This window comes from Pezoporus occidentalis, unplaced genomic scaffold, assembly GCF_034315485.1.
Source record: "Pezoporus occidentalis ecotype Australia unplaced genomic scaffold, CSIRO_AGI_Poc_V1 ctg18, whole genome shotgun sequence".
NCBI lineage: Eukaryota > Metazoa > Chordata > Aves > Psittaciformes > Psittacidae > Pezoporus > Pezoporus occidentalis.
The window spans coordinates 10,118,686-10,143,814 of record NW_026913640.1 but is presented as its reverse complement, the minus strand read 5'-3'; the positions used below and the strand labels follow the sequence as shown (position 1 = coordinate 10,143,814).

Sequence of the window (25,129 nt, the reverse complement as noted above, 5' to 3'; positions counted from 1 at the left end):
TTTTTGATTGTCCATAACTATAAACTGAAATTTTTCCATTTTGACTCAGATAGTTGTGTCTCAAGTACATATGAGGGAGAAATAGTTTTAGATGTTTAATTTATAAGCAAATGGGGAAAATATTACTTGGTAAGCCACAAGAGGTTATCAAGACCTGGATAAGCAAACACCAGTGTTGATTCATGGCTCCTCCCTTGTAAGGAGCAATCTCCTCTCTTGTGTAATGTTGGATCCCTGGCATTAGTTACTTTATATGGCTGGCCAGGATCTAGTATGAACTCTGAGCCTTCCTAATACAGCCACATCATCACACATTTTAGGAGGAATACAGAGTAGATTTGTTACATTTTTGCCAAAAGCAGAAGTTATGTGATGGGGTCTTCAGTAACTCCTTCTATGTTAACTTTTAATAGCTGGAAGAATGGAGGATTTTTCTCCTAAGACTTGTACAAAGAAATGGGTCTGGGAAACATGCTCCTGGTGTGTTCATTCTTTTCTCCTGCACTGTCTTTAGATCATTGTTTAGAAGCACTTGAAAGACTTCACAGACATATCCTGTCAAATGTGTCATGCCACAGTCACAACAAAATTCATATAGGTGGGCGTACTTTGTCTCTGGATTAGGGTTTGTGTAAACCTCTTGGGTTATGAACCTCTTATGCAAATAGAATATTGAGTTTTAATACAGGATCAAAAAAATAACATGTTAGATGAGAGAGAATGAGATGGCATGGAAGAGGAGGATTGAGAGAAGCAGAAGGAAAAGTGAAAAGGACAAAGAGAAAATTGAATTGAACTCTGGGTTCAGTGGGGTTTTTTTTCAGCCTTTTGATTTTCTTTATTTATTCCTTTTATAAGTATTTCTGAAGTTAAATGTAAAAAATTGTACATCCTGAACTGAAGTTGCATACATACCATTATAGGTATCTTTTAGCGTAACATTGTGAGAAATGTTATGATTAATTTTTTTACTGTGCAGTTGGTTTTGTGCCGTATTTTTGATACAACCTTGAACATCTCGTATGTATTCCGAACATTCTATCAGTTCTTGTTTTTTCTTTATTTTAAAAGCACATCTTGAATTTGTAAAATACTAAATTTATTTAAAACTTATTATTGATTATCATGCAAGACAGCAATCCATCCAACTGCAGAAAATGTACTACTGAAAATATTTGTTATAAAGGTAAAATGGACTTCTTTGCAAAAGAACTATAATTTTCCTTTTATTTTATGTTACTTTTGTTTTATTTCTAAGCGATGACACAGGAAGACCAGGGTACCACGAATCACTGTATGATGCTCTTCAGTCTTTACGAGATAAGGAATTCTCTGCTTTCTATGATGGTCTTAAAGACGCCAGGTAACTGCATGCAAATATTGTGCTGTTAGAGAGAGATGGAATGTGTGTCTGTAGTCACAAGTTACGTTTAAAAAACTGTTGTGGGATTTTATGGGCTTAAATGAAGACTTGTGCATAGAATTAATGAATATTTCTGTAGTGCAGCTTTGTTTCTAAGCTTTTTTGTTGTTTTTTTTTTTTTTTTTTTAACTTCAGTTTGTCTTCCGTGCATATACAGTTTGTGTGCTAATTGAAAATGCATTTCCTGTGGCCTACATCCCTTACTTCATGGTCCTCTTAAGTGGATTTGATTGCTGACTACTCTAGCTGATCTGTCACAGTTTGGAGTTGATATATGCTTACAGTGTTTTCAGTTATTTAAAAAACTAATGTTTTGAACTCTTATGGTAATACGAATAATTCTGAACTTAATAGTTTTGCTGGTTAAATTCTGTTCACTATAAGGAAATTATGTTATGGATATTTGGAATTACTTGTGAATATTAAAAAACCCTAATTTAGTATTTCTCTATTAAATCCATAGAGTGAATGAAGTAGAAGAGCTGTGCAAAGGCAGTCTTGAGTCTGTTTATTCATTATATCCGACTCTTTGCAGACTACAGCTAATTGGGGAGTTGGAAAATACAGGTCTGCTGTTTTCCAGGTATTTTTTTAAGCTTCTTTCATACTCCTTTCTGAGTTCTCAGATTTTTGGTAATCAAGTCTAGCACAAAAAATAAAATCACCTCAACAAAATTCGCTTATGAACATCTCAAACTTCGTCTATAAAATGATACAGATTTTAGCTTTACTATGTGAAGACAAATCTAGATTCTCTTTATTTCCAGACTGGATTTATTTGTGATTTAGTTTTAATTATAGTGACCAGCAGGTCAAAGGAGGTGATCCTGCCCCTCTACTCTACTCTCGTGAGACCTCACTTGGAGTATTGTGTGCAGTTCTGGTGTCCTCAACATAGAAACGACATGGAGCTGTTGGAACAAGTCCAGAGAAGGGCCATGAGGATGATCAGGGGACTGCAGCACCTCCCGTATGAAGACAGGCTGAGAAAGTTGGGGCTGTTCAGCCTGGAGAAGAGAAGGCTGCGTGGAGACCTCATAGCAGCCTTCCAGTATCTAAAGGGAGCCTATAAGGGTGCTGGGGAGGGACTCTTCATTAGGGACTGTAGTGATAGGGCGAGGGGTAATGGGTTTTAACTAAAACAGGGGAAGTTTAGATTGGATATAAGGAAGAAGTTCTTTACTGTGAGGGTGGTGAGGCACTGGAATGGGTTGCCCAAAGAAGTTGTGAATGCTCCATCCCTGGCAGTGTTCTAAGGCCAGTTTGGACAGAGCCTTGGGTGACATGTTTTAGTTTGAGGTGTTCCAGCCCATGGCAGGGGGGTTGGAACTTAATGGTCTTAAGGTCCTTTCCAAACCTGACTATTCTATGATATGATATTATGCCAATACTAATATAAAATAATTGGGGTTTTGGTTGGTTTTTTTTTGAGTATACTCCAAGGTAGCCATCATGTCTTCTAGCCTTTGGTTTACTAAAGTAACTGAGTTATTCTCTTCTAGTTTCCTTTCTAAAAATGTTTTCCGTTTCCTTAGTGATACTCATAGATCTATTGAACGTTGCTTCAGTTTGAATCACTTTCTTCAGGAACACTACTAATATCAGTATACTACCTGAATTCTTAATATTATTTTTTAATCATAGGAGAGTATTTATATCTCTAATGCTATTAATGTTGGATTTTTTTCTGCTGTAGTGGTATCAGTTTCACAGAATCACAGAATGGTTGAGGTTGGAAAAGACCACTGGAGGTCAAGTCCAACCTCTGTGCTCAAGCAGGGTCACCTAGAGCACATTAATCTGGATTGTGTCCATATGACTCTTGAATATCTCCAAGGGAGGACACTCCACAACCTCACTGGGCAACCTATTCCAGTGCTCAACCACCCTCACAGAAACAAAGGTTTTCTTCATGTTCAGGTGGAATTTCCTCTGTTTTAGTTTATACCGATTGCCTCCTCACCTGTCACCACTGAGAAGAGTCTGGCCACATCCTCTTGACACCATCCTCTCAGACACTTATATATATTGATCAGATCTCTCTGGAGCCTTCTCTAGGCTGAACGGGCCCAGCTCCCTCAGCCCTCCCTCAAAGGGAGATGCTACAGACCCTTAATCAGTCTAGTAGCTAATAGTTATCCTACAGTCCTTTAGCATGTCCAGGACATTATGAACCATTGCTATTTGCAGTTAATGAATTGTCTAAGAAAATAATACATATAAGGAGAGCCTACACAGCTACAGTATCACAGTCTAGAATATATGCTTATTTTAATCCATATATGACCTATATTATAGAATAGGAATCTTGCTCTCTAGTATTTTCAGTAGTCCTGTGTTTGAAGGTGATTCCCATTGCTAATAGACCTTTAACCACAACAGTTTTTGATGCATTTACCTGCCAGTTTATTCTGCATATTAATCTTCTAGGGTTTGATGGACTGTTTCTTGGTTTTGAACTGTAGATTGTGAACTACCTCAGTAATTTACTTTTGTTACTTATTTTGCATTTCACTAATATTTAGCAAGAATTAATAACAGGTCTTGTGTTCTTTTGGTGGCAATTACAGGTCTGTTACTACTCAACAACTGAATGATACTTATTTGAAATGGCAGAGGCAGTCCCAGCTTCTCAAGGACAGCGACTTCCGTTTCCAGGAACCTGTCATGGCTCTGCGCACTGTAGTTTTGGAAATCTTGCTTGAAAAAGAAAATGAAAATATGAAAAGAGAATGTATTAAAGACATCCTGACCAAACATCTAGTGGAGCTGTCTAGATTGGCAAGAACTGCTAAAAATACTCAGGTACAAATTGCAGAAAAGATCAGTGATGGATGTTTAGTTTGTTAGTTTTCCAAAGAACTTCATTTTTCAACAGTACCAACGATGAACTGTATTCTAAGTTTATTCAATAATCAATTAGTTGGAGACTTAAACTATGTAGAACTTAATTCATTAATTGTATTTATGGCTGTGTTGTCCAAGTTTTGTTCATAACTGTAAGCTACTCTATGAAGAATATAATATCAAAAAGAAAATATTAGTGAAGAATGTTCTTATAGCTCTAGTATTTTATTTTAATGCAGCTTTATATATCCAGCTTCCACTTGCATCATACTGCTGTAGTGTTCCAAAGTAAAGCTGCAGAAAGAACGTGATACATTATTTTGGGGTTTGTCAAGTTTAATTCCATAGTCCATTTTTGTTACAAATCAGGATTTTCTGCAAGTGTAGGAGAATAACTTCATCTCTTTGCTGCAGATAAATTCTTAGAATTGGCTAGGCAGAGTATGCTGCACAAGTAGAGCAAAGGAAGATGGAGTTTAAAAACAAAACTTGCTGTGAGATACATGTATTTAACTTAAAGAAGTGATTATAGTGTTTTTTCAATTTCAGCTTCCAGAAAGGGCTATGTTTCAGATCAAGCAACACAATCCAATGGGATATGGAGTTTCTGAATGGCAACTAGAAGAAGCTCAGGTTTTCTGGGCTAAAAAGGAAGAGAGTCTTGCACTGAATATTCTTAAAAGTATGATAAAAAAATTAGATGCAAATTGGTTTCAGGTATGTGTTACATAATCTGTAAAGTTATGGGAAGTCTCTTTCCCTCTTTCATGCAACCCTTTTTTTTTGTGCTTGTAATTTCATCAGGTTTTTTAATTCTATTTATTGTCATTTATTTTTTGCTTACAGTTCTTCATCTGTCCTTGTTTTCTGCATAACTTGGTATCATCATCAGTGTTTGTGTTCACTGTTCATTGCCTCCTCAAGGCTAGTATCTTGAACACCACAGGTGACTGGAGAGATTCTCAAAGGAAGAGCCACCAGTCACAGGGACCTCAATAGTTTTGAAAATTGTGCCAATAGGAATTGCTTTAGATGAGTAGGAAGTTCTTCACCTGAGATAGAATAATCTCAAGCAGCATTACAGGGAGGGTTTTAATTGGCTGGAGTGTAACTGCCAGAAAGGACCTGCTGGTCCTAGTGAACAGCAAGCTAAAATGATTCAGCGTGTCTTTGTGGCTATGAAGGTGAACATCACTAAGAGTGTAGCCACTAGATTAAGATACAGGAAGAAAATTCCTTACCTATAAATACTGTGACCAGTTTGCCCAAAGAAGTGATGAAATCTCTCTTGCTGGAAATTAATAGTCAATAGTTTTTTGCTAATTTGTCCACTTCTGATTGAAGTCTTGCTGATGTGTGCTTTCCTGGAACTTGTTGAAATATTGGTGTCACATCTGCCACCTGCCACTCAGGCAGTTTTAAGCAAAAGCTTTTATACCTCTTTTAGTAGTTCAGTTATTTAATCTGCGAATTTATGTAGACCTTTTGGAAAATACTCTTTGGAAACCTGCTCCTTCATCTTTCTGGAGCACTTTTAATCAAGTTTCCATGTAGAGGTCTGCCTGAAAAATTTAATGGTCACACATAGTTACGGCAATTCCTGAATGTTTCCTACAGGATGTACTGTGGTATTTCAGATTAAATGGAAACATTAGCAAATGCAATCCTGGAAACATGCTGTGAATTTATTTAATTTTTATTACATTTTATCATTGATTTATTCTGGTTTTCATTGTTCAAACTCTCAGGTATTTAAAAATATGTTCTTTTTTTTACTCACATAGGATGTGAATGTGATTTAAGGTTATTGACTACTTTAGATGTGGATGGTAAATGACTCTGTAGATACATTACGTTCAGAGACCCAAGTGATTGAGTTATATTAAGGGTTTAAAAGCTTTGTAAATTGCTTACCTCATATGCAAAAGGTATTTTTATTTGATGTCTCCCTCTTTTTTTCTTTTTTTTTTTCCCCTCTAACTTGCTTTCCTAAAGGTTGAGAATGATCCTCATCTGAAATTGATATATACAGAGTGTCTGAGGCTATGTGGAACCTGGTTAGCAGAAACATGCTTGGAAAATCCTACAGTCATCATGCAGAAATACTTAGAAAAGGTGCATCCAGTCTTTGAAATGTACAGTCTTGAAGATAATGCTGTGCTAAAATATGTGTTAAATATATTTTTCAATGCAGCCTTTATTTTTCTGGATTGAAAATACGTCTTCTTATAAAAGTATTCACGTAGTATTGTGTAACACTGAATCTTATAAAATATTTAGAATATGTCTTTATAAAATTCACAGTAAAACTTATGTTTAATATTAGTTTAGAAGTGCAGTGATTACAACTACTAGTCCCCTTTTCCTTTCCTCTATTCCACTCCATCCCCATCTTTTCCCTTACAGGAAAGATGATTCACTTACTGTCTTTTCAGTATGGGTATTGTATTTGTAATATTCTTCGCCAAGTGCTGGAAAGTCTTGTTCCGGTATTTCTATATACTGTATTTTTTTAACTCTTAGTAATAGAAATATTTTTATTAATATTCGTCCACCCTGAATTTATTTCATGCTAACTTGTGAAACTCTCCATAGTTGCTGTTCTCTGTTACTCTGTACATGCTTTCTTCACTCTGAAGATTTGAATCAAAGACTTTCATATAGAATTTCCTTTTGGTTTTGGCACTTTGGCGACTGCCTTTTTTACCATCTTATAAGTTGTAAAATTATTGTAAAACCATTGTAAAACTTCATGCCTAGTTACTCTAAAAGATAACTGTAGGAGACTTCTGTATGGTTATTAAAGCTGTTTCATACAGCATTATCTTTTTGACTGTTCTCACTGAAACACTCCTCAAAGATTAAATTCAAAGAGAAAAATATTCAGCTGGTAGGTTTATTTTATATGCATACATATTCCATCATAGGCAACATTAAATAACCTGTTTGAGCAGATGACCCTGCTTGAGCAAGGGGGTTGAAAAGAATGACCTCCAGAGGTCCCTTCCAACCTCAAGCATTCTGGTTTTCTCTGATAATATGAGTTTAATCAAGTATTATGCAGCACTATTAATTTGATTATCAGTCTCATCGTTACTGTAACCTCCCTTTTAGGCGGTGGAAGTTGCTTCAAGCCACAGTGGAGACAGCAGTGATGAGCTAAAGAAAGGGAAGATGAAGGCTTTCCTGTCTTTGGCTCGTTTCTCAGATAATCAGTACCAGCGAATTGAGAATTACATGAAATCCTCAGAGTTTGAAAATAAGCAGACATTACTGAAGAAGGCCCAGGAGGAGGTCATTCTTCTCAAGGAGTGTAAAGCTGAGACAAATAGGTGAGCATTCAAATGGATAGGTGGTGACTATGGAGCTGTCAAAGGCTCCATCTTTACTAATTCTCTGAACAACTGGTACAGCATGAGTCACATCTCTACAGCTGAATTTTTCCTTCTGCACAAAATAGTGGCCAAATCTGTAGTGCTTCTTGCAAATAGTTTCTGAAATGTGCTTGAACATGGTCTAGGAGAGTGCTAGGTAGGTAGTGTGGGCAAAAACTAAGCCAAGGAGAATTACAACAATTAAACAGCACGGATGGTCGTGGCCCAGAATTCCCATTTATTCCCTGGATCTGTTCAGTTGACAGAGAGAATACTACAGAGTGAAAATAAATAATTTTGAGATTTTTCTCCATTGCACATTTGATGAAAGAGTAGAATTCATCTTAATACAGAATTCTTGAAGATTTAGTAAATGCAGTTGCAAACGAGCAGAAAAAATTGAACTTCAGCTGTTGGAAACTAAAGTCCTTACAGAAGTGATCGGTATTGGATATTCACATTTATGACCCAACACTGAGATTAAATCATTAAAACAAAAAGCAAAACAAAACCACTGAAAATTTACTTAAAGTGGTGGGTCTGTGTGAACATACACTAAAGGAGTAGCTCCCACAACTTGGTTTCTCAGTTGTCTAATTTATTGTGCTTGTACATACAAAACAAGTTAAAAAATGTTAAATTAGCGAGAGAACTTCTGACAGACCTGCTGTAAGTTCATTAAGAAATAATTTGTTGCTTAAAAATAATTTCTATTTACACAGATATACAGTGAAAGTTCAGCGAGAACTTCAACTGGATGAATGTGCCATGCATGCCCTAACTGAGGATCGTAAACGTTTCTTGTGTAAAGCAGTGGAGAACTATATCAGCTGTTTACTAAGTGGAGAAGAACATGATATGTGGATCTTTCGACTCTGTTCTCTATGGCTTGAAAATTCTGGAGTTGATAGAGTCAATGAACTGATGAAGGTATATGTCTGATGTTGCTTTTCCTTATGCTTTCACATGGTATTATCCATGTTTCTTAGAATCATAGAATAGTTAGAGTTGGAAGGGACCTTAAGATCATCTAGTTCCAGCCCCCCTGCCACAGGCAGGGACACCTCACGCTAAACCATATCACCCAAGGCCTCGTCCAACCTGGTCTTGAGCACTGCCAGGGATGGAGCATTCACAGCCTCCCTGGGCAACCCATTCCAGTGCCTCACCACCCTAACAGGAAAGAATTTCCTCCTTATATCCAATCTAAACTTCCCCTGTTTAAGTTTTAACCCGTTACCCCTTGTCCTATCACTACAGTCTCTAATGAAGAGTCCCTCCCCAGCATCCCTATAGGCCCCCTTCAGATACTGGAAGGCTGCTATGAGGTCTCCACGCAGCCTTCTCTTCTGCAGGCTGAACAGCCCCAACTTTCTCAGCCTGTCTTCATACGGGAGGTGCTCCAGTCCCCTGATCATCCTCATGGCCCTTCTCTGGACTTGTTCCAACAGTTCCATGTCCTTTTTATGTTGAGGACACCAGAACTGCACACAATACTCCAGGTGAGGTCTCACAAGAGCAGAGTAGAGGGGCAGGATCACCTCCTTCGACCTACTGGTCACGCTCCTTTTGATGCAGCTCAGGATACGGTTGGCTTCCTGGGCAGCAAGTGCACACTGCCTGCTCATGTTCATTTTCTCATCAACCAACACCCCCAAGTCCTTCTCTGCAGGGCTGCTCTCTTTGTCCAACCTGTAGCTGTGCCTGGGATTGCTCTGACCCAGGTGTAGCACCTTGCACTTGGCATGGTTAAACTTCATGGGGTTGGCATCAGCCCACGTCACAAGCATGTCAAGGTCCCCCTGGATGGCATTCCTTCCCTCCAGCGTATCAACCGAACCACACAGCTTGGTGTCATCAGCAAACTTGCTGAGGGCGCACTCAATCCCACTGTCCATGTCAGCGACAAAGATGTTAAACAAGACCGGTCCCAACACCGATCCCTGAGGGACACCACTCGTTACTGGTCATAACTTCTTGTCCTCCTTGTTTCTAGAAGATGAAATACAGTGCTGTGCAGTATGCTTTCCTGTGTATCTCCTTAACTTTTCCTTCAAAAATTAATTTTTTCAGTCATTGCTTATCAGTTAGTTTTTCATCAAAGAGCTGTAATTCACGGTGTATTTTAAATTAACTCAATTTAATTTAGCATTTTAATTTAACAAGTCTGTATGATTAAGTCAGTATGACAGTCTCATGATCTGTTCACTGTTATCACCTTGTTCTTTACAAACCTTGGAAGACTATCGTCTTCCAGCATCCTTTAGAACTTTGTTCTAGCTAATATTGTACATAATACTAGGTGAAAGGATATACTTTCAGAGTGTCTCTATAACATAGTAGCCAGGGACCAGCAAAGTTCCTGGTGTAGAGCCAGTTCTTAAGCTGGTTCTATCATTTCTAGAATCATGCAGGAAATCTGATAGTTCTTAATCTGAATGATTGTTTATAACAGAGGTCTGTATAATTGCTTTGTGTTATAATTAACTTTGAAAAATAGAAAGTGTTTCTTTACTCATATTTTTGACGAACAATTGTTCCATGTCTTAAACTAGATTGTACTTGTTAGTTAGGATTGTCTCTTGCCACAAAGAATCTGGAAATGAATTCTGAATCAGCACATCTAAGCTCTGCTCTGATAGAATAGAAAATAGTTTTCTTATGAAGGACTTGCAGCATTTAGGAGACACGGACCAAGATGATGTGATACTCACTGGATTACCATTTGATCATACAGCAATGAATATTCCCAGTTTATAAAAAAAAGCAAGACCAAAATTGCTAGCCCTTACCTGGTATTTTGTGATTACAGGGGTTTTTGTGTTTTGTACAGCTTTCTAACTGATTTTTTTCTACTACAGAAAAATGCAAAGAAGATCCCTTCATACAAGTTCTTGCCTCTGATGTACCAGCTGGCTGCTCGGATGGGAACCAAGTTGATGGGTGGTCTAGGATTTCATGAAGTTCTGAATAATGTAATTTATGCTTGTTGTAGCTAAAGATAAGTTAATTGGCTTCATCATGCATACTTCTAAATGATACATATCTTCCTTTGTGCAATTACAGCTAAAGGAGTTATGTAGGTGATAAAGGTGTATTAACAATGAGTGCTGCAAAATCAGTATAGAGGGGAAGAGGACTGGGGACTTTTTTTCTTGCTATTTAATTGATCTCCTTGTTGTTTAAGAATAGTCATATGCAGGTATAGGAGTATGCTATGAACATATTTTAGCTGTGGAAATGCAATCTAAGTTTTACTTTTTATTTCTTATTAGGAAACTTAGAAGTTCAAAAGAATTGATAATTTTTAATGTGGTTTTTTTTTTTTCTTCACAGTTTTCAATAATGGGATCTTATTGTTTTTCTCCACAGCTAATAGCTAGAATTTCACTGGATCATCCCCATCATACTTTGTTTATAATACTAGCTTTGTCAAATGCTAACAAAGATGAACTCTTCACAAAACGAAATGCAGTAAGAAGAAATGAGTTAATGAAAAATGCACCGAAAGATATCTCCCAGCTTGATGTGGTGACTACAAAAATTTCTATTCTATCAATGAGATTCAGTCCTTTCATTTTATTTTTTAAGAAAGAGTAGGAGGAGGAAAAATGTGCTTTAATAATAAGAAAGCCTACTTTTATGCATACATTGGTCATTATTATTGAAAGGAGTAATTATGGGATTGAACAAAACATATTTAACATTTCCTGCAAAAAACAGCAAAGAGTTTTGTGATAAATGTCCTTGATGTGTGATTCTGTAAAAGGCATTTTGGATGCAACAAAGACTTAAGTGGGTTTATTGTTAAAAATACACAAAATAATACTGAATTGAGTATTTTTTCTGCTTTGAGTGATAACAGCTGTTCTAAGTATTTAATCTTGTGCAGTGTATCTTTCATTCCTTTATATGACATTTTTATGTTAAAAGCCGTGATGATGGGTTATACCAAACTATGGCTTCACGTTAAAGTTGTTAGTGCTTAATTTTTGCTGGAACCTGTCTTTGGAATCATCTCATATTTAGATTAATGCCCTTTCTTTACCCCATCTCTACAGACCTGGCATGGTTGTTTGTCATTACCGTTTTCCCTGCCCCGATACAATTTTTCACCATGTTTTCATGTGGCCTTTTTCATGTTGCTCTCAGATTTGTTGTTTTTTGTGGTCCCACTCTTTAGGAGTAGGATTACACTCATCTCCAGCAAGTGTCTCAGAGTTAGGCACAGAAGGGATACACAGTCAGATTTTTGCCTTTTGCATACAGGCTTTTTCTTCAGTTGGGAGGAAACAATGGAAACAGAAAGATGGTGGAAGAACATCCAAAACTGCTTGTCCCTCTTCCTAAAGAATTTTTGCAGGTTTTTTGCAAATTGTCTGGACAGATGTGCACTGTCTCCTTTCCCAGTAGTATTTTACTTCACTCATTATCTCAGATTAGACAGCACAGAACATTTCTTCACTTTATTCCTATTCACATCGCAAAGGGCTGCCCATTATTACAATGTCCACTGTTTTCACAGGATGTGTCTCAATTTTACTTGTTTGACTGCATGTTACGATGCATCTTTAATATTACAAGGTGTAGTTTGCAAGATCTGATGTTTGTATTCCATTGGGGTTTTCTAGGACAGAATGGAGGCTGCTAGCAATATAATCAATATCGTAAGAAAAACGAGAGCTCGTATGGTTAGACATACTGAAGCACTTTGTGATGCTTACATCATATTAGCAAATGTAGATGCTACACCGTGGAAATCTGAAAGAAGTAAGTCTTGGAAAAACATTTTTTTTTTTTTAATAGAGAAGTTATATTTTCTTGGATTAAAAAGTATATGTCTAAATACTGATATTTATTTAAAGGAGGTACTGTGCTAGCACTGTGTCCTGTTTTTGATAAACTTAGTCTGGATTAAAAGTCATAGTAATTACTTGCACTGTGAGGTTCATACGCCAAGTATGAAACTCCAGAAAACTCTTGTTGTCTGTGGTCATCTTCATCAGCTCAACATAAGTATGCAGTGAGGTTTTGGGTCTCAAAATCCATGGTATTTGTGAACTTTGATATATGTTTGTAGTTCTGAATTTAAAAACATGAATTCCTTTTAATTACAGAAGCAATAAGTATTCCTGCTAACCAGCCAATTGTTAAACTGAAGGACTTGGATGATGTTGTGGTTCCTACCATGGAAATTAAGGTGACTGGAGCTGAAATAAATATACACTATAATGCCAAATTGTAGAATCAACTTCAGTTTTTTTATACTGGTAGTCAGGACATCTGTCGCTTCATCAAATTCATGTGTTTGTTGTAGGGCAGCGAACCAGGGCTACTTTCCTGTCAGGTGGGAGATGAGGGTGAGGTGATTTTCTTAGATTTTTAGAATACCTTGACCTTAAGTATCCTATTTCCTTAGACTTTAGAATACCTTGACCTTAAGTATCATATTTGATGGATAGTGTTTTACTGTGCCTTACTGTATGAAGATGGCTTTGCCACTATTATCACTGACTAATTTTTCATTGTCAGAAGGGGTGATGGGCTACCTGAATCACAGAGACGATTTCGGAATGTGAATATCCTGGTTTGTATGTGCTAGCTCAGAGTTTGTTCAGAAAGGGGTGAGAATTAATAGATACGCTTCTTCTGTTCCTAAATGGCCAGCTTATGTTTTTACCATTCAGTAACGGTAAATAATCCATTTGAAGTGTTTGGTGGGATGAGTGTATAGGCACTCAGATGCCCCACACTCTACTGAGGATACATACCATTTTCAGGAGTGTGGAGATGCTTTTTGGGCCAGGCACCTAAAATTCAAATGTTATGCAGCCAAACTTCCCTGAAGTCCCTCAGGCCACAGTTTGAATACGGATCCTGTAGACTGTAACAGTTTTAGGATTGTAGATTGGGTCCATCTGCAGCCTAATGTAAACTTAATGCCCTCCAACCGTACATGAACATTTTCTTGGGAAAAAGCCAGTTGGGACATGCTGAGATTCTGTTAGAGCTTGTGCTGTGGCTGTCTGCAGCACCGTGTCCTCTCTACCAGGAAAACAAGGAGGAATCAAGCTCACTCCTTTGTTCAGTATATTTTTGTAGTCTTTGTGGGTATTATCCTTATAGATGATGCAGTGCTCATATTAATATTTAACACCTACTATTCTAATGAGGTTTGCAAACAACTTCCTACAACTTTCTCTGAGAGAAATGGAGGTAACCTCCCCTATGAAGACAGGCTGAGAAAGGTGAAGCTGTTCAGCCTGGAGAAGAGAAAGCTGTGTGGAGACCTCATAGCAGCCTTCCAGTGTCTGAAGGGGGGCTGTAAGGATGCTGGGGAGGGACTCTTCATCAGGGACTGTAGTGATAGGACAAGGGGTAATGGATTTTAACTTAAACAGGGGAAGTTTAGATTTTATGTAAGGAAGAAGTTCTTTACTGTGAGGGTGGTGAGGCACTGGAATGGGCTGCCCAAGGAAGTTGTGAATGCTCCATCCATGGCAGTGTTCAAGGCCAGTTTGGACAGAGCCTTGGGTGACATGGTCTAGTGTGAGGTTTCCCTTCCAGTGGCACCGGGGTTGGAACTAGATATCTTAAGGTCCTTTCCATCCCAAACCATTTAGTGATTCTATATTAATTTTAAACTAATTTATAATTTCAGGTGGATCCCACAGGACAATATGAAAATTTGGTGACAATAAAGTCTTTTAAGCCAGAATTTCACTTAGCAGGAGGCGTGAATCTGCCTAAAATAATAGATTGTGTAGGATCAGATGGTAAAGAAAGGAGGCAGTTGGTGAAGGTAGGTTCTGTCATCTGTATGAATTCTGTGCCACGAGGAGGCTTTTCACAGTTCAGTTTTCTCAGTTCAGGAATGCTTTAGTAAAGAAATTACAAGGTAGTAATAAGTAATATAACAATTTAATATAAATAATCATAGAAGAAGAATGATAATATTTTTGTAACTATTTTTTCAACAATGTATGTAATATACAGTAGCTTACCTGACAGCTCCCAGACCTGCAACTTGTGTGGTCATGTCTCAACTAGTGAAACCTTTTGAAATGGAGTTGATTTTATTCCATCTGTCTTTGAATGTAAGGATTCAGCAGCTGCTTGGAGAATTCTGCTTTTCTGTTTAGTATGGGTAGTTTTGAAAGTTGTCAAGAGAAGCAAGCATCGCTACATCTGCATCCAGTAATCAGAGCTGCAGTAGCAACAGCTGCCTCTTCACCTGTGTGCTGCATTGCTGAATGTTGAGAATGAAACACCTGGTTTTCAGAAGGGTACCAGAGCATGTGGGGTGACTGAAACCTTAGTCAAATGGCATTTGTCCAAAACAGAAGAAAAAGGCAATGATTTAAGGTAATAATGGTTCCACTTAAGGAGCTGAGCACTATTAGAAAAACAAAGAGAAAAAAAAAATGTTAGTAACATTTTATTACAACTGATTTAAGTGGAAAAGTAAATTGGGGTTTGTGGATTTTTTTTTAAATAATTCTTCTAAAGTTACTGAACAAGCAGTTGAATGCTGGAAGTGTTCTTTAACTGCTTTTTCTGCTTACTCTAAAGGGGCATGATGACTTGAGACAAGATGCTGTTATGCAGCAGGTTTTCCAGATGTGCAACACATTGCTCCAGCAAAACACTGAAACGCGCAAGAGAAAATTAACCATCCGAAGATACAAGGTAACCCTGATCAGCTACTGCAGCAGAGGAATAAGCGCTACCAATAAAAGCATATTTCCTCAGTCTCCTCTTTTTGACATGAAGTGTATTTATTTATGTTATTAATATAGTCACTACTCCTTAAAGTATGCAATAAACAATACAATTTAGTCATTAAAATAATTATTACAATTTTTTCCCAAATCCTTAGAAAAAAATTCTGATGCCTAATATATATTTCAATATTGTTCAAAGCTGTCTTTAAATTAACTTATAATTGAAAAGAAATTAAAGCAGGCACTGTCCTTGAATTGTAAATTGCTACTTGAGCATACAAGTTGTTTACGAATTCTCATTAATTTTAGTCTTGCAGTATTCCTTGATTAATTAATAATTAATCTTAGTCTTGTGGTATGCCTTACAGTTGAATCCAGAAAATCCAGAAGAGCCATCTAGGGTCTGTTCATGCAGAATTTGAGTTGCAGAACTGTTTTTATTATAATTGGAAATACAGCAATAAATTCTTATGGTGAATGCAGAAAATGTGTTTGAACAGGAACTTTCCTCTCCTCCTTCCTTTTTATGTGCTTGGATTATAATAATAGCTGTGAAGGTGACCTCTGAATAAGTACTCTCTAAGTAAAAGCTCTTGTCTTTGACAAATGGGAAGTGTGCTCTCCAGAATCTCTGAAGGAGCTATTCTGAATTGCTGGCGTAGTTTTAAGAATTCACAGGTGGAGTTAGAGTCACATTTCTTGAATAATTTTCAATGAAGACTCAGGTTTCTATGTGTGAAAAAATGAATGGGGGCAGGGAAAAAGAGAATGGGTGTTGCATAACGTAAGGTGTCCCTGCCCACGGTGGGGGGGGTTGGAACTAGATGATCTTAGGGTCCTTTCCAACCCTAATTATTCTATGATTCTATGGTAAGATAGAGACCTTCATAAGAAAACTGAAGGAACCGTCAGTAGCTGTTTCTCTGAGGACAGGAGATTCTTTGTTCTGGCCAGTTCTGTTTGCTACAGCAATTGAGGTAACTATTACAGGCAGTTACGAAGGGCTGTAGGTTATGAAGGGTGGGAAGCAGAGATGAGCCTAGTATGTTCACGCAGGTTCTATGTGTTTGTTCACACAATGCTTGTATGATCGCAGTCACACGTGTCAAGCTCTGGGCACTCTGAGGTCATCTAAAATACTGATACAAACGTGCAAATTGAGTAGAAATACTGTAGTCAAGTAGGCAGTGGAAGGGTCTCTGTGCCAGGAAAAAAATGCAAGTATTTGGGAGAAAAACCTTGAGTGTATTTTATATGTGTATACATGTGTATTTAAAACATGTATTGTGGTCAGCTGTATGGTTTGGTCTTTTGCCTTTTTAAAAAGCCCCAGAAATACATATCCATGCTTTGCAGTATGTATATTCACAGTGGAGTGTATGACCCTCCCTGATGCAGCAGTGGTTTTGTTTTCACAGGTGGTTCCCCTGTCTCAGAGAAGTGGTGTTCTTGAGTGGTGCTCAAGAACAACACCCATCGGGAACTTCCTTGTGGATGTCAAAGAGGGAGCTCACAAGAGATACAGGCCAAAAGATTACTCCAGCTCTCACTGTCAGAAAATGATGATGGTGAGTCATAACAACTACAAGAGTAATAAACTATCTAGCTCATTCTTTACTGGGGGCTGAAATTTATGGAGAATTATATACTATTCTTTCAATGTACTATAATGTGACCAGTGGCATAGATAGACAATTAATAGATCTTCAGACTTTAGTTTAGTTTAGTTTAGTTCCACAAACCACCTCACCAGACATTAAGAAAATTGCAGACAGGTTTGCCTGTTACTTTATAAAGCCATGATGGTGCAAGAAATTATTTCCTTTTATATCTGTATACTATTAACAGGATAAAAGTATATTTAATTTTGGCATTGTGCAGCTTGTGCATGTGAGAGCGACCTTCTCCCAGTGATGTGAAACTATCAGATAGGCAAAGGTACCAGCAGAGTTGCAAAGGGAAATAGCTCCCAACAAGATGCATTTACCTGTACATGCGCATAAAGTACATACAACTGCAACCAAAGAAAAAGGAGTGTGTTTTTTCCATGTAGCCTCTGAGTTATGTATGAAAACAGAGTTGTTTAGTAAATGTGATAGGTGCATTAGTGATTGCTGTAAAAAAGACAGTAATCCATAGGTCAGAGAAAGGACTGAGAACAGCATTTGATGGAGGGGAGTAGAAAAAAGGAGCATAGTCCTTTCAAAGGAAGAGGTGGTTGCCTTCCAGAGCAGTCAGTCATGGGGAAAATATTTCTTACGTGTTTAAAGGCTGCACAAAAGAAAAGCTCTGAGGAGAAATACATCATCTTCATGGAACTCTGTGAGAATTTCCAACCTGTGTTTCGTTATTTCTGCATGGAAAAATTCCTGGATCCAGCTGTGTGGTTTGAAAAACGACTGGCGTATACCCGCAGTGTGGCAACATCTTCTATAGGTATGATACTAGATTATTAACACTAGCTTTTTAGATTAAACAAGGGGTTTATACCATTTCCGAGGTAATGGCTGTTCTGCTTTTGTCACACGTAAGCAAAGGAGGAGCAAGGGGCAAAAAAAGGTAGCAAGAACACCAGCATTATTTTGGTAATGAAGATTTCTGATTAATTTCTCTCCACCCTCCCTTTCTGCAGTAGAAATACAGAATGAAATTCTGTGTTTCTTGGTTTTGTATTTCTGGTGGTTTGTATTTTTAGGTTCTAGTAGGGCTTTTCTTAAAGTTTCTACCTAACTCTGATGTTGCGATTTATCATTTATTCATTTCATCTGTAGCCTCAAATGTTTTAACTGAGTTGAAAAGCTTAATCTTTTACTTTGAAGTAAACCAACAGTTTAGCAGAACTGAGATGAAAGATTTTTGTAGGAAATGTTACTGCTGTCTGTGCCCATCAGCTAATAGGAAACCAGTAGCAGACATAAATTGCAGTACGGTAATAATAACAAACCCTAATTTGTTGTGCACTTGCTTTATGCCTTTGATTTGTTGGGTTTTTCTGAAAGCTGTGAAATTGTTTGCTTAACCTATCCATGGAGACAAATGGGCAAGAAGTCTGTGGAGTAGCCAAAACAATACATGTCTGTATGAGAATAACCTTCTTGCAATTGCATCCAGTTAACCGTTTCTTTTTGGATTTGTGGAATGGCATTTGCTCTTTACTGGAGTAATACGTATACATGGGTGAAGAAATATTCGCACTTTTAATTTGTTTGCACGTATTACTGTGATCCTAATAATCCTCTCTGTTAAATCTTACCTCTGTTTTTATGGTATGTAACTATGGTTTCAGCACCTACCTTTTTGTTTTAGTTGGCTACATCCTTGGACTTGGAGACAGACATATTCAGAATATCTTGATAGATGAACAAACAGCAGAACTAGTGCATATAGATTTGGGTAAGTGGAACAGGCAAGAGGACTGTATTTTTTTCTGTACTTTAACATTTTTAAAAACATTTATTATCCTTTCATTTAGGGGTTGCTTTTGAGCAAGGTAAAATCCTTCCCACACCAGAGACTGTTCCATTTAGATTAACCAGGGACATTGTGGATGGAATGGGTATTACTGGCGTGGAAGGAGTCTTCAGAAGGTAAGTGCTCCTGTATCACACAGTGGGGAGGAGGTAGCAGAGCACCTGGCATTAGGATTGTGACATGTTAAATAGTTTTTGTGCCTTGGATATCATTCTGCTGATGGTATCCAAGCTAAATGTTCTACTTTAACTCATGTGGTCTTATTTATATGATCAATTGCAAGTTCATTATTGTTACCCAACTCCTAGTATTCTTCACTAACTAATGGGTTATTGTCACCCTCTTGTGGAATTCAAGGATGGCTCAGTGCTTCCAAAGGTTCCACAGCTAAATTTCGTCACTTGATCTAGACTGCCAGATTTTTTTTCTTTCAGAACGATACTATCTATTCAGAACTATTTCTTTGAACCATTTTGTTCTATCTCTTATTTCTGTTCATTTTTCTGTATCTTGAAGTCTTTTTCCTCTTTTGGATCATATATTTGATATCACTTTGCAAGTGCAAAATATAAATCCCACGACAGCTTTGAGCTGCAAACCAGAAACATCCCAAAAGGGCTGAGTTTCTGTCAAATTCCACCCTATCTCCAGGAAATGACCCAAGAGAGCCCTAAAAAGCAGAACATTTCTCTCATTCAGGACATCCCTGATGTTCATGAACGTAGTGCTTGCAAACCCCAGGTTTCATGTCTTTGAAAAAGTACATAGTGTAAGTATTGTCTTTGTATGGTAGTAATTACCGTTAACAAGTGGTTCCTAATATACCTTTGTCCTGTGAAGGACAGTCACTACCACTTATATTCTAAACATGGTGCTGTCAAATTCATAATTTCATGTTATTTTTGAAACCTGTGTCCCATGATATAGAAAAACATGAATTGTTTGGCTCCAGCTGAAGTAAATGCAGTATAAAAGGCACTGGTGCAGATACTGTTTCTGCCTCAGCCAGACTGGCTGGTAACTAACAGTGTAGGTGTAAGTGCATAAACAAGTCATCTCAGGATTGGGTGTGAACACAGTCAGTTACCTTTTTTGGGTGTGTTCTTATCCTGAAGTAGACGGGAGGCCTAATCCATCTTTAACTGGAATACCTGTCCCATAAGGCAGAGTTTCATATTCCTTCCGCAAGTTTAGATTGCTCGGGAATGCATGTAAAATTTTATTTACCACTTTGGTAACTAAACTCATTGGAGAGATTTCAGAAATAGCTTAATGTCTGCCCACTGGATCTGCTCATTTTGTGTAAAGCAACCCCACAAGTCTCTCACATGCTTTCCTTCAGCCAAAGATCAGTGTTAACTTGGTTAATTCTGCAGGTAGAAACATATCGAGATAGTGAAACAGGTAATCGTTTTCCCATAGGGAATATAATCAGTGAACTACCCAGTCTCATTCTGGTCTTACATTTCTAAATTTCTCCTTTTTTTTTTTTTTTTTTTTTTCAAAACTGGAAGTATCAGAGAGGTTACTCATATGTTAGAAATCCTTTAAAAAGGATACAAATATCCATAATTTAAATGATAAAAATACTGTTCTATTTTGACAAAAAGAACCTAAAAATACAGTAAAATGTTTTCTAGATGCTGTGAGAAAACAATGGCTGTAATGAGAAATAACCAAGAAGCTTTGCTGACTATTGTAGAGGTGAGCATTTTGTCATTCTTTCTGATAGTAACCTGCCAGAATATCTTTAGTTTCATCTCTTTGTCTTCATATGCATTGCTATACCAAATATTTATGTAGGGAGGTTTTATTGAATTTGAGTGCAGTAGCGTTGGCCAGATTTGTGAGTGCATGTAATCTTCAGTAAAATTATGACCAGTTTGCGTTTTCTATGGGAACTCTTTTTTTCAGGCATATGCAGTTTTCCCTGTTCAGTATCTAAATGCTTCTAGCCATGGTGCAACATTCTTAGCATGAGCAGTGCCAATTGAATTAAATCCTCTTTGCATAAGTCACAAAGAGAATTAGTTTTTAAAAGCAGCTTATACTATGCATTAAAAACTAATTATGGTCTTCAGTGTATGAAAAAATGACCTTTTCATTGCTGAGATGGGACTGAGTGGCAAAACTGAGTCAGGGGTGAACAACACCAGTACCTGCAGATGGTCAGATGCAGTTTAATTGTTGGATTGTCTACCAAGCAATTTAGCTCAATTCTATGGGATTAAGAAAAAACCCCAAACCCCAAAATATCTCCTAATATTGTGATTAGTATGAGCATTAGGAGTGTCTTTCTTCCTACTGGGGTACTGACCTAGCTGTAATGAACGATTTAAATTAAATAGACGTTTATTTACCATGTAGGTGCTGCTCTATGATCCTCTTTTCCACTGGACCATCAACCCCTTGAAAGCTTTGTATTTGCAGCAGCGACCAGAGGATGAGGCTGACATGAACTCCACACTCAATGCTGATCCACAAGAATGTAAAAGAAAAGCCAGGTGCAAGATTTCTTTCTTATCACACGCCCCCTACCCCGTCACCTTGCTTTGTGGTTTCCTATTGAATGTTGATCAGGATCCATACCAAGTGCACTTGTTTTTCTGGTTTTTCATTCTGTCAGCAGAGATGACCAGAGTTTTAACAAAGTGGCTGAGCGTGTTCTGCTGAGACTTCAGGAGAAGCTGAAAGGTGTTGAGGATGGAACAGTGCTCAGTGTGGGAGGACAGGTGAACCTCCTCATACAGCAGGCCATGGATCCCAAAAATCTGAGCCAACTCTTTTTTGGATGGAAACCTTGGGTGTGACTTGGAAGGATCCAGCACGTTTTTAGAAGAAACTTATTTCTATGCAGCAAGTGTCATAACAGTTTGAGTCGGTATTTCACAGTTTAAACTTAGAGCAGGAGCAACCATGAGGCTTCTACTCATCAGTGTTTGGCGGATGTTCTGGAGTTTTTTTTTCTTCAATAACCTGTTACCAAGAAAATACTTTTTGTCCACTTATGTTCACCATACAGCACAAGGCACGAAGCAGGGGTTTGATGTTTCTTGTGATCTGCAAGAACTTTGCTTGGGCATACTGGGTGTGTTATAATCGTAAAGCCTGAGATTCATCACTGGAGCCTTGTGTGTAATAATTCTGTATGGTTACGTGACTGTGCAGAATGGATGATCTAAAAACCAGGAGTCATGCAATAACTACCTAAAGTACATTTCAAAAGGGGGGTTATACCTGAAAGATAATGCTACAGTGAATATAAAAGAAAACCTAAGAACCAAATGTTTAAGGAGCTGAGGGTTCTTGGGGTTGGGTTTTTTGGTTCTTAGCTTAGTTAAATGGATGTTTCTTTATATAGATACAAACTTCGAGTCAAGTATAGTACAGCTGCTTTTTTTTCCTGTTGTAAATTAAATTATGTTGGTATTTTATTTTTATAATACTGTTAGTAGTATGAAACAATGAATATTTAGCTTTTGTAGCTCAGGCTTCCTTGATAAAATAGACTGACTGTACAATGAAGCTCAGCATACCAAATATGCCTCTAAAGCCTCTAACAGTCATTCTATATCTGCAGTAAACTCTTGTCGGAAACACTGAAGTTGTATTTTGAGCACAAAAATCCCATTCTGATTGCACAGAATACATTACTCCTTAAATAAAAATACCTACTGTAATTGGATAGTCAATGAATACAGGTAATAGGAGAATCCACTCAAGTAACAGCTGTGCTGGTATGTTTAATAAATCTTCCAGAATCGTCTTTATATATAAAAATATGAATAAAATTTGGCATACTCTGACATTACCTTAGTTTGCACCTTATGCTTTTTACAGCAGTATAGTGAAGGATTTCTGTTCTAATTAGCATTTCAGTGATTTTTATTTGTACAGTATTCCCACATTTTTTTATGCTTTGTCTTTGTTTTATAAGTTAATGTCAACATGGCAAGATGAATCTTTTGTTTTCATGTGATTATGTTTTCATGAAGCTGACATAAATTTCTGTTGATCCTTGGCACCAAAAGTGCATCCTGGCTTTTCTGTGGGGAAGAACTGTCGTCCTGGGGTACAGTGATTTGTTCTCTGAAGATGAAACTTAACTGACAGAGCACATACTCTTTTGAATGACACTTAGGAAAGGGAGAAAAGTCCTACCAAGCAATTACAGAATGGCAGGTAGGTAAGGACTAAACAAAAAGCACAGACATAAAAAATCTGGTAGCATTTCTGGAAATATTTCTCATGCTTCTTGTAGAGGAAGTTCTTTAGGCATTTTTGCAGTAATTAATACTAGAACTCCTAGGTGACATATGAATGAATAGTGCATAAAAGCAGATGACAGATCCTTTCCCTCCATCATGAGTTACTGCTGCTTCATTTAAATATTTTGTCATGCTGGGCTGCAGTTTAGGTTTTTTACTTCCAGCAAATGGGGAACCATTAATATTAATATGATTGTCTCAGGAAAGTCTAACTTCAGAGGAAAAAATTATTCCTCTGCAATGCTGTTAATGCCGTATTTAGTGCCTAAATTTTGAGTGTCTGTACATTTTCATTGTTAAAGCTGATTGAAATGCAAATGAAAATGCAGGTAGATATTGTAAATGTACTTTAAACCTGCTTACATTATTTGTAAGACCCTGTAGCAGTGAAAGCCAGTTAGCTGACAAACATATGAAAACAGTTTGAACTATTAACAAATTTTAGTGTCTCCAAAACACTGTCAAAATCCGTGTGACACAATCCTGTTACTGTGAGATCTGTTTTGAGTAATCTAACATTCTTGAGATAATTGTCATCAGTGCAAAGCCTCATATAGCCAAATAGCAACCATCAGCGACTGCTTTTCTTTTTACTCCAGTAATGCCTTAATTTTTAGAAGTCAAAATTAGAAAGTAAATGGTTTGCAAAATGTATCCTCTATAGGTACACACTTTCCTTGTAGAAGAATAGAAAAATAAAACCTGGATGGAAATGCTGTTAATGCTGCTACTGATGGCAAGGTAGATCAGTATTCATGAGCCTCGAATGTATTTACTGTAATAGTAAAATGGAAATAAGTGAGACAAGTTGGTTGGTTTTTTTTTCTTTATCCTTGGAATGCATCTTAGTAACAGTAAACATTTACATTTAGAAAAGAGAATTTCTAAGAAAAATGAGTCTGTGATCCAGTATGATAGGAGAAGAGTTTTTAAATGGGAACATATTTATTTGAAATGGGCTTTTTGCTGTTGAACCATCTGTTGGAGAAATGTCCTCAGGAGTATGAACTGTGGAAAAAGTGAAGCATTGGCAGGTAAACCAATTTGAATTATGTACCTTGACTGAACTTTTCCATCAGCAAGAAACTGTCCCATGAATAGGAATCGGATTGAACAGGTCACCTGGTGAGATACTTAAAAAGGATGTCAGCCTTCATGAATGCAGATCTGAAAACTCCTTTTGTTCTTACAGATAAAACAACCAAAAATCATTTTCTCAGTAACTCTGAATTAACTAGGTCACTATTCTATGCTACTGTGAAACTCCTGAGTTTATACAAAGCATTCAACACTGTATTTTTTTGAATGCACTGAAAAGCTAGGTTTCATATTTTCAGGGGATAATGTGCTCTTATACATCGTCACTAATTGTATTCCTCATGAATGTTGTTACTCCATGCGTGTACAAGTGGTAATTCTTCAATGACAAAGGGTTGCTTTCGTAAATGGGCAATTCCAAAATCTGCCTGTGCGGAATTTGGTTGCATGATTGGGAAGTGATGACTCTTTAGGTTCTGACTACTACTTTCACCCCTGTGAATTCAAAGCAACCGTGTAAGGCAGCTGTGTTGTCTTGTGGCAGCTGTGGTGTCTTGTGGAACCTGTAGACAGCCTGAAACAGCTCTTGGGGAGAGATTACCTAATATTAGCACTTAATGATGACACTTTAATATTAGCATTAAATAAAACTCATCATTTCAGCAGGTAGGTTGAAGAGTGAAGCCTCAGTGAGGAAGCTGGGAAGTGTGCAAAATGAGCATTTAGGTTCTCTTCCCAACACAATTCAAAATCTTACTTGTATCCTGATTATATGAGAAGACTTACCATGTTGTTCACGTAACAAACGCTCTCATCATCTGTCCTGCCCACAACACTTTTAAGTACATGTCAGCTTTCAGAGCACTATAGTGAATAATGTCAGTGATATCTTTAAAGGTGCACATAGCTTCTCTCCCTGCTCCCTCATTCTTCCCTCACTACTGTGTATGTATCCACAAAAAACGTGATGCAAAGTGACTACAC

At 37.4% G+C, this 25,129-nt stretch overlaps 1 protein-coding gene across 1 annotated transcript in view; it reads left to right on the top strand.

The window, feature by feature from the left end:
• The window catches only part of ATM (ATM serine/threonine kinase), a 61,524-nt gene extending 39,566 nt beyond the window's left edge, over positions 1 to 21,958 (top strand). The window contains exons 44-63 of the mRNA XM_062615314.1: positions 1,259 to 1,363; positions 1,887 to 2,006; positions 3,994 to 4,228; positions 4,820 to 4,987; positions 6,266 to 6,385; positions 7,385 to 7,602; positions 8,367 to 8,574; positions 10,506 to 10,619; positions 11,017 to 11,175; positions 12,276 to 12,414; positions 12,762 to 12,844; positions 14,306 to 14,446; positions 15,217 to 15,333; positions 16,787 to 16,936; positions 17,639 to 17,804; positions 18,675 to 18,761; positions 18,841 to 18,955; positions 20,480 to 20,543; positions 21,207 to 21,343; positions 21,469 to 21,958. Of these exons, the coding sequence (XP_062471298.1) occupies positions 1,259 to 1,363; positions 1,887 to 2,006; positions 3,994 to 4,228; positions 4,820 to 4,987; positions 6,266 to 6,385; positions 7,385 to 7,602; positions 8,367 to 8,574; positions 10,506 to 10,619; positions 11,017 to 11,175; positions 12,276 to 12,414; positions 12,762 to 12,844; positions 14,306 to 14,446; positions 15,217 to 15,333; positions 16,787 to 16,936; positions 17,639 to 17,804; positions 18,675 to 18,761; positions 18,841 to 18,955; positions 20,480 to 20,543; positions 21,207 to 21,343; positions 21,469 to 21,649 (2,827 nt within the window). The 3' untranslated portion in view covers positions 21,650 to 21,958. The remainder of the gene's footprint in view (positions 1 to 1,258; positions 1,364 to 1,886; positions 2,007 to 3,993; positions 4,229 to 4,819; positions 4,988 to 6,265; positions 6,386 to 7,384; positions 7,603 to 8,366; positions 8,575 to 10,505; positions 10,620 to 11,016; positions 11,176 to 12,275; positions 12,415 to 12,761; positions 12,845 to 14,305; positions 14,447 to 15,216; positions 15,334 to 16,786; positions 16,937 to 17,638; positions 17,805 to 18,674; positions 18,762 to 18,840; positions 18,956 to 20,479; positions 20,544 to 21,206; positions 21,344 to 21,468) is intronic.
• The last annotated feature ends 3,171 nt before the right edge of the window (positions 21,959 to 25,129 follow it).